The 8746-nt window shown below is 48.0% G+C and overlaps 1 protein-coding gene across 3 annotated transcripts; it reads right to left on the reverse strand.

The window, feature by feature from the left end:
* Positions 1-315: 315 nt before the first annotated feature.
* On the reverse strand, positions 316-8542 carry Cnga4 (cyclic nucleotide gated channel subunit alpha 4). Of its 3 annotated transcripts, none has more exons than XM_021168786.2 (7): positions 7536-8050; positions 4322-4405; positions 4085-4186; positions 3800-3906; positions 2957-3602; positions 1926-2275; positions 316-1424 (listed from the first exon to the last, which is right to left on the reverse strand). In XM_021168786.2, the coding sequence occupies exons 2-7, from the start codon at positions 4381-4383 to the stop codon at positions 964-966; spliced, it is 1728 nt and encodes a 575-aa protein (XP_021024445.1). In that variant the 5' UTR covers positions 4384-4405; positions 7536-8050; the 3' UTR covers positions 316-963. The 3 variants fall into 3 exon arrangements, with proteins under 3 accessions (XP_021024445.1, XP_085697563.1, XP_085697564.1); XM_085841437.1 differs by having other exon boundaries at positions 4322-4715; XM_085841438.1 differs by lacking the exons at positions 4085-4186; positions 4322-4405; positions 7536-8050 and adding an exon at positions 8071-8542.
* Between the last annotated feature and the right edge of the window lie 204 nt (positions 8543-8746).

Raw genomic sequence — 8746 nt, forward strand, 5'->3', positions numbered from 1 at the left:
GGCAGGACTCACCCACTCTAGCAGAGCCCCAAAGGGGTCAAGGGTGTCTGTCACACTGTACTGACAATAAGCTTACTTCACCTCCCTGAGTCCATGAGGTACATGATGAAGCCATTCACATTGTACCCCTCTCCCATCCTAGTTCATTGTGATTTGAGGGCAGAGATGGTAGAAGAGGCTCTTGAGGAAGTGGCTCCTATCTTCTTTCAGCATTCTATGTTCCAGCTCTCCTCACCAAATGTGTATGTGTGCACCAACTATGTACCAGGCAGCTTGGGCCCTGGCAATATAGAGATGAACAAGATAAACCCAGTGCCAACATGATGAACCTTACATTTTATTAATAAGTCACAAAATAATTACACATTTTAAAATGTTTTAAAGGGTAATAACTCTCTTAATCTCTCCCAATAATGATGCGTATTATCTAGTTGAACACTAAGCTACACATCACATTCATTTTAAAATACTACCTGGCCCAGCTCAGACCTGAAGTCTGGCCATGCCTGGGAGCAGCTGAAGTGGTGATCTAGTAGTTTAGAAATTGTATCTGCCTTCTTTCCCTGTAGCTTCAACACTGTCTTTGTCCTATACCAGTGACCTCCTTTAAATGTACAAAGGTTACCCCAGCAGTCCCAGTGCACTAACTTGTTCTCTGTGATCAGAGGGTGAGCATAAGTCATAGTTATGTTTATGAGGATGCACTGGGAGCAGAAGACAGGAACATTTTATGTGGAACTCAGTCTTGAGCCTGAGCTTGAGCCTGAGCCTGAGGGTGTACGTGTGTGCGTGCTGCTGGTGAGTACGGGACATGTATGCTATGACCCACATCCATAGCTAGGCATCTCTAGGCCAATTTACCTAAGTTTCTGTGACCTAGCAAATAGGATGACAATTCCTGCAGGCAGACTTTCCTACCACTCTGGAATTAATTGAGCTGGGAGTCCTAGGGTGAGAATGGGGTCATTCTAGGCCTGAGGGTCCCTCCTGGCCAGCCTTTTCCTCTCCATCCTTGGACGTTCCTTCTCCAGGCTCAGCCTCATCATCAGCCTCACCCATGTCCTCTGGCATCGGCCACTCTCGAGTCTGCCACTCCAGCCTTTCAATGCGGTAAGCTATCTTCAGTGCACTGGACTCCAGCTCAGCCAGGAGGCGGGCAAACTTGGTCTGTAGATCATCAAGCTGCTGGTCGAGGCCTTTCAGCCGAGACTCTGTGGCCTCCTGGAGGGCGATCTCAGCTGCCTCAGCATTCACATCCAATTTATTCATTTTGAGCAAGATTTCACGGCCCTTCTCCTCCATGACCGCCTGGGCCTGTGGGTACTCACTCAGCACCTCCCGCAGATCCTCCTTGCTGAGGCAGAAGAGGTCTGAATAGCCCAGGCTCTTGATGTTAGCTGTTCGTCGGTTTCCAGACATGTTCCCTGTGGTCCAAGGGCAGACACATGAGGGGGTGGGTGGGTGGAGAGCAGTTGGTAGAAGACAGGAAGGTCGCATTTCACTCCTGAACTAGGATATAACCTCCACATTGGTGCTTCTGAGCCACTTTTCCTGACTTGTTTTTTTTTCATCTAGTAAAGTGCTAGTGACCAAGCTCTGTGCTTATCAGTAACCTTCCTTGCTAGATGATCCATGGGTAGTTAGTTATATAACAACATGGCTGGTGCAGTAATGTTTAGCTGGTCTGCTGGCACTTCCGCTAGTGACTGTGGAACATGAAAGCTCTGCTTTCTTAAGGATCCATCCTACCCACTGACCTTAGCTCAACTGCTTCCCAGGCAACAGATAACCCACATCTTGCTTCTCTCCTGAGCCCTGTAGCAACTCAGACAAGGGCCAGATCTCCTAAATCTACATGCCCCAAAGTGCCATCTTGTCCCAGGGTTCTGCTGCCCTGTCCCTAGCAGTTTCCTTTGGAGACTCACCTTTGATGTTGATGATGCTGATCTCCCCAAAGTAGAGCCCTGCACCCAGCACAGCATACTGTGTGACCCCGTCATCTGCCACCACAGCCAGCTGGCCCTCGCGGATGATGTACATCTCTCGGCCAATGTCCCCTTTGCGGCATACATATTCGCCTGGTGAGTAGGTCTGGGGCTGGAGCTTCAGCACCAGCTCTTCCAGCAGGCTGGCTTCACAGTTCTGGAAGATCTGTACTCGGCTCAGGGTAGACAGGTGTACGGACACAGCGACTTCTGCCCGCAGCCGCTCAGGCAAGTGCTGCAAGATGGCTACCTCATTGGTCATCTTCTTGTTGATCTGCAGATGCTGGTACCTGGGAGAAAAGCAGAACCATTTCCTCACTGGAACACAGTGTGTCTGCCTCTGCCTACTCACCAGGACTCAGCTCAGCCAAGAGTCCAGCCACACTGGCTTCTCATAAGAGCAATGGGATCCCTTTTCTTTGTTACAGACACGATCTTTTCTACCTCATCCAAGGGGTAGAGGCCCTGACCATTTGATAGACACATTTCTTTTGCCTCCCATTAGGCTCTACCCCCAGCCTCAGTGTCTTGTACCACTTCCACATTGCATTGCTTTAGTCAGCAAGCTCCCACCCTCTTCGACATGCTTTGTGGTAGGTAGCTTCCTGACATGAAGACATTTCCTTTATTCAGAACATAGTTTGCAATCTCATGATACAATCAATCTGTTAGCCATCTCCTGCCCGGATAGTTCCCCTCTACCCACTCCTTTCAGAGCTTCCCCAATCCTCTCAGTCAGAAGCAGCTCTCATTCTCTTGTCACTCTGTCACTCTTTTATGCAAATTCCTCTCTTTGTCACTCTCTTGCCCACCCTCTTCCCCTTCCAGATTCTCTCAGTAGAAGACACCATATTCTAAGCTCAATCTAGTAGACCTATGAACGAATGCCACCCTCCGGAAGGCAGCAAGACCAGAGTTACTGCACTCAGGTCCTCAGGCATACCTCCCCTGGTCTATAGCCACCCTCTCACCAGTCAATAACACGCCGCTCCAGCCTTCGGTTGACATGCTGTAGCTTCATGTACTTCTTTACCAGAGCATGGTCTGGGTAGAAGGCTGCATCTGCCGTGTTCATGTTGTAAATGACAGAGCTCATGCTACCCATGATGGTGGCGAAACCCATGACGGCCAGCAGGAAGTCACCCACCATGAAGAGGTACTCTTCCTCTCGGGCTGGCAGCGGTGTGTCACCCACAGTGGTCAGGATCAGAGTGGAGAAGTAGAAGCTGTAGAGATACTGGCGCCGCAAGCGCTCAAAGCCAGGCTGCGCGGGGTCTGGGTATACCCATGCATCCCGTCCGAAGCCCAGGTACCTGGACAGGGCGAAGTATAAGCAGCTGTTCCAATGGATGACGACAAAAATGTAGATCATCAGCTTGGCTATGCGGAAGGCATTTGGGTAAGCTGTGCGGGTCTCTGTACGGTCGAAAGCCTCGAAGAGGCGGGGCACTCGGAGAAAGCGGTTTAGCCGGAGTGTAGGGATGTGGGGGCCCAGCTGCACGTAGGCTGCATCTGTGGGGACCAGGGAAGCCAGGTCCAACAGGAAGCTCCAGGTGCGAACGTAGCGACTGGCGATCATGCCTTTGTCTACCACCAGGATGCCCTGCTCTAGGAATCCTAGGAGCAAAGAGGGAGATAGGCTAGGGTCAACCATGGGTAGGTCAGCTGCAGGCTGGGTATGCCGAGGTCAGACATGAAGGCAAGATGAAGGCAGGTTTTTGGGTGAGCACTCAAACACGTGACTGTGCAGCCCTAGAGGTGGCTACTTTCTTAACACTTTCCTGGGGAGAGGTTAGTCCCTGGGAATCACTGACCTGTGTGGAAGCGTACCCCGATATCTAGTAGGTACAGCAGGTCACTCGTGTAGTCCAGCACAAACCAGGCCACCAGGTAACTGTGTTGCAAGTCAGGAAAGCAGGCCCTGCAGGGTAGGGGCAGAGGGGATTTGCTTAAAGGTACCAACTATGTGTCATTGGTTTGTCAGGACAGGTCCCTCAGTCCTCTACCCTGAGCCCTTCCAGGGAAGACACCTCTCTGTTAGGCCTCACCCTCTAGGCCTGCCCTTCTCTTAAGGACCCTCATTTAGCACCCTGCCAAACCTGCATACAATGATGATGAGATTATACATGATTGGGAAGACCATCGTGTTCAGCCACCAGTAGTAATAATCCCCAGATGGGTCTAGGACTGGCAGCCACTTCCTGTAGGGAAAAAGAGACTTCTCTCATTTATCCGCCAGACATTCAGTGCTTGGGTTATAACCAGGACACCAAGAAGGAGGAAGCCCCAGGGAGGGAGGTGATTAGACCCCACACAGAGAACCAGACTTCTCTCACCTGACTTTGGTTGGGGCTGGGGGCGTGGACTCTGTTGTCTTCACTTTGCTGTCTTGGCTCATGTTTCTGTAGTGTGGTCCTAGCCTGTAGGATATCCAGGACTTCGCCAATTAGAGATGGCTTGAGAAAGTGCCTGGCTTCCTGGAAGAAGCTGCCCTGGGGCTCCAGCTGCGTCTTTCTGTCTTTGAAGCTCTTAGCAACACTACTAGAGCTAGCAGGGATGGAGTGGGTGGAGGCACTGTAGCTCCAGCACCCTGCCCTGTCTCCCAGGACCCAGGCTGGTTTACACCTGCCCAGCTAAACACCTTTAATGAGGTCCCCGGAGGTGGTGGGAGGTAGATGCTTGGGAAGGAAGCTTCAGTTTTGTTACTGTCTTCTTTCACCTTCCCCAAGCCTGCCGGAAAATGTCGGTTTGAATTCTGTTTCACTTTATGCAGGTTCTCTGTTTGGTCTTAGTTATTTATTTGACAATTATGTGCCAAGCGGCTCCTTCATGTCAGGTGTTAAACTAGCCTCTAGGGACACTGGGGTGCCTCTCACTTAGAGGTGTTTTCCATAGCCACATCCTTATCTACATACCTATCACCCAATCTTCGCTCTGTGCTCATCCTGTGCTACTTTTGTTCCTTTCCTATTATTTCTCATGCCCAACGCCACCAGCTACTGGACATATTTTGTGGACCCTCAACCTCTTTCAAGTTTTCTTGTGAACTTTTCATAACAAAACAAACGTATTTCCTATAATCCCCCCCTCCTCCCTGCCCCCTTAGGCTGATGTCCCTGCTGTCATTCCTATGGAGGTCAGAGGTCAGAGTACAACTTTTGGAGTCAGCTGGTGCACCTAGAGAGCAAATTCCAGTGGTGAGGCTCATGCTTTTACCTGCTGAACCATCTTGCTAACCTGTCCCCTACCCCTAATTTTAAGAACAAGAGGGGACAATCAAAGACAATCGGGAACCTGTAAACTGTTTTGTACATCTATGAGTTAGTATCAGATTTACATTTTTGGAATTTCTTGAAAGAAATATCTATATCCCTAGGAAAGGTTTCCAAAATGTTTTTGTCCATAGCTTTTGTAATGTCACCATTTCCTGGTGTTCTGTTTATTTCTTAGTCTCTCTTAAAAGAGTCTTCGCACATTCCTTCTAGGTTAGTGTTTCCTAGAAATCTTAGATCTCTCTCTTTCATTTCCATCTCCCACACATGTTCTGGCTGATCTTGGTCACCCACAGAATTATTTTGCTATCTAGTAATTCTCATGAACTTCCTTGAGCTTTAGTCATCCATAGGACTGACTAACTGCATACTAGATCCCACTTTGACACCTTAACTGTCATACTGTGTTAGCCACCGTTCTAAGGCTGTGAAGAGACTCCATCACTAGGGCAACTCTTACAAATGATTTGCCAGGTATGGTTTAATGCCTTTACTCACTTGGGAGACAGGCAGAGGCAGAGGCAGAGGCAGAGGCAGAGGCAGAGGCAGAGGCAGAGGCAGAGGCAGAGGCAGAGGCAGAGGCAGAGGCAGAGGCAGGTGTATTTTTGTGAGTTCAAGGCCAGCCTGGTCTACAGAGTGAATTCCCAGACAGCTAGGGCTGTTACAGAGAGAAACCCTGTCTTAAAACACCAAATCAAACCAAGTAACTAACCACCATCACCACCACCACCACCACCACCACCACCACCACCACCACCACCACCAAAAAAGCATTCAATTGGGGGCTTCTTTACAGTTTTAGAAGTTTGGTCCATGGTCAGGAGCATGGTGCCAGTAATGCCAGTAATGGCAGGTATGTTGCAGGAGTAGTTGTTGAGAGCTATATCCTTACCCATAGGCAGGGGTCGAGGGCAGAAGAGAGAGTGCAAGCCTAAGGCTTTTGAAGCCTCAAGGCCTACCCCTAGAGACACAACAAGGCCACACCTTCCAATCTTTCTAATCATTTCAAAGACTAAGCATTCAAATATATGAGCCTATGGGGGCCATTCTTATTCAAACCACGGCAGTCCCCTCCAACCCAGTGTATCAGCATCTTTATCTTCCTCCACTTACTCCGCCCCCCACACCCATTTCTGTCCTCTCAGCCACACACCTGGGACCAATATTTAGTATTATGTAATTCAGATATTTTAAAAAATGACTGCAAATTTTTTGATGTTTGTCACTTGTGACTATCAGCTAATCGAGCATACTAAGGGTGATGCTGTATGACATCTAAGGTTAGACCATCAAAGATGTTGCTACTTTCTGGGTAGCTTGGAATGCATATTGTGATTGCTGCCTCTCAGGATCCTGCTCTCTTTGATCCTGTCTATCACACTGTGAGAAACTCGAGAAGTCTGAGCTGAGTTCAGCCTTTCACTTGCTCCAGGCCAGCATTGTACATTCAACTGAAGAAGCCTTTAGATGATTCTAATGATGGCTCAAGTCACTCCCACATTTGAGTTTCCTAGATACTCATGGGATAGAAATAAACCACTTCTGCTGCATCTTATTGGAATCACAGAATAACAAGCCTTCTGCTTTATGCCATTAAAGGTACCCCACAGGCTATGTTCTGAGGTCTTGGTCAATAAGTTCTGGCACAATTGGGGGATGGTAAAACTTTTAGGAAGGGGCAGGTAGCATGCCAATGAGGTATGCCCTTGAGAATGTTGGGGTTCTAACATTTTTCTATCTTACCCTTTACTTCCAGGATGGCATGAGGTAAACAGCCTCCTCTGCCATATACTCTGTGGCATGATCTACTTCCTCACCAAGTTCCAAAGGCAAGCATGACAGAAATTTCTGAGTTAAGATAAACTTTTCTTTTATGTTATTAATCTCATTTTGGAACAGTGATGGACAGCTGACTAATACATCCAACATAGTAACTACCACTATCACTGGAACAACAGTAATAGAGAAATCTATAGCTTGATATATTTTCACAAATTGAACTTACCCAGCGCAGCACTTAGATCAAGAAGCAGAACTATTATAAGCTTGTGGAGTCACTCTTCTCCTTTCTAGTCATTACTCCCACCTCTTATAACAATGCCCCCAGCTCTGGAAATTTGTGAGTATGCCCTTGAGTGGTGTGTGTGTGTGTGCTTATGGAGGCCTGAGACTGATGGAAGGAATCACACTTGTTTGTTCTTCTATCTGATTTAATGAGACAGGTTCTCTCAATAAAACAGAGTTTCAAGGACAGATCCCGGTGGATCACCACACCCACCTGGTATTTATGTAGATTCTGGGGAATTTGAACTCTGGCTGTCAGGTTTGCTCAGCCAGTGTTTTAACCACGATGGTATTTCTCTGGTTCCCTTTGATGGTTTTTAATTTATACAGGATATCAATATTTAATCCTTCCTCTTCCCTTTACCTAATTCTCAAGCCCTTCCAGTGTCCACAAACTCCCTTTTCTACATCCTTTTGATCCTATTTTGGGCTTTGCTTTTGAATGACCATTTGCAAAGGTGCCCTGTCCACCTGACTATGTATAAAATTCCAAGAATATAATATAAACTAACATGGTCAACTAGTCCCGCAGTATTATATATTTCATTTTCATCCTCATCTGATCTTTGCTTTGCATGCTCCCAGCTCCAGGTGTTCTCTGGGTCTTGACCATTCTGCCTTGCCTTAGGATAGCTATCTTTAGGGTGAAATTTTTATTTCTTTCTTCTTTATGGATACTTTTAATTTGAACCAGTTTTAGGCTCACAGAAAAGTCCCAAAAACAACACACAAAACTGTAAACTCCTTACCCATGCCCCCCTATCATCCATCATCTTATGTCATCACAGAATGATCACAATCAGGTAACACTGATAGAATACTTTCAACTACAGATTTTATCGGAAACTGCTAATTCTCGTAGTGTTTCTCACTCTTGTTTCAGCCAGCATTTCTCCCTGAAGCCATCTCTCAGCTCTTTCATCCTCTATGCACAGGGATCATGGTAAGTGCTGCTTCTGGACGCTTTTCCTTTCTCAGCCCTAAGACTGAGACAGGTTCTAACGGATCAGGAATCCAGGCTGTCATGTAAGAACGTATTCCACGTTCTACGAGGTCACGGAAGCTTCGGGAGAGCTAGGAAGAAGCGGTCTTCACGGGTAGGAAGGTAGAATCCAACCGGCGTGCACAAGTCTGGTGGAAACAAACTAGCTTGGTAGCAAACAGCCTGGTCTAGGAGAGCTTTCCACAGCCCTGCCCACAGACTGGCCCTTGGCCTATCCTTTAGGAAAAGCCCTGCCCACTTGACGCTATAAGCACCGCCCAGGGCCTGTGTTCCCGCCCCCTCGTCCTCGCCCTCTATCTTTCCCAGTGCCTTCCAAAGTCTACTCTTTCCTAGCCTCAGAAGCTTGTCCCTCCCTTAGAGCAGCCTTCTGCCCTCGGGTTCGAATTTTTCTCCTCTGGCCCCGCCTCTTCTCAGTCGTCCCC

This window comes from Mus caroli, unplaced genomic scaffold, assembly GCF_978045245.1.
Source record: "Mus caroli unplaced genomic scaffold, Mus_caroli_1 scaffold_8, whole genome shotgun sequence".
NCBI classification, from domain to species: Eukaryota; Metazoa; Chordata; class Mammalia; order Rodentia; family Muridae; genus Mus; species Mus caroli.

Bases quoted from the DNA above. Each gene is read 5' to 3' on its own strand.
- Cnga4 (XM_021168786.2), bottom strand. From the start codon at position 4,383: ATGAGCCAAGACAGCAAAGTGAAGACAACAGAGTCCACGCCCCCAGCC. The intron at 3,907-4,084 runs GTTTGGCAGGGT...CCTACCCTGCAG, and splicing joins CTCATCATCATTGTATGCAG to GGCCTGCTTTCCTGACTTGC. The intron at 1,425-1,925 runs GTGAGTCTCCAA...CTTGGACCACAG, and splicing joins CAGCATCATCAACATCAAAG to GGAACATGTCTGGAAACCGA.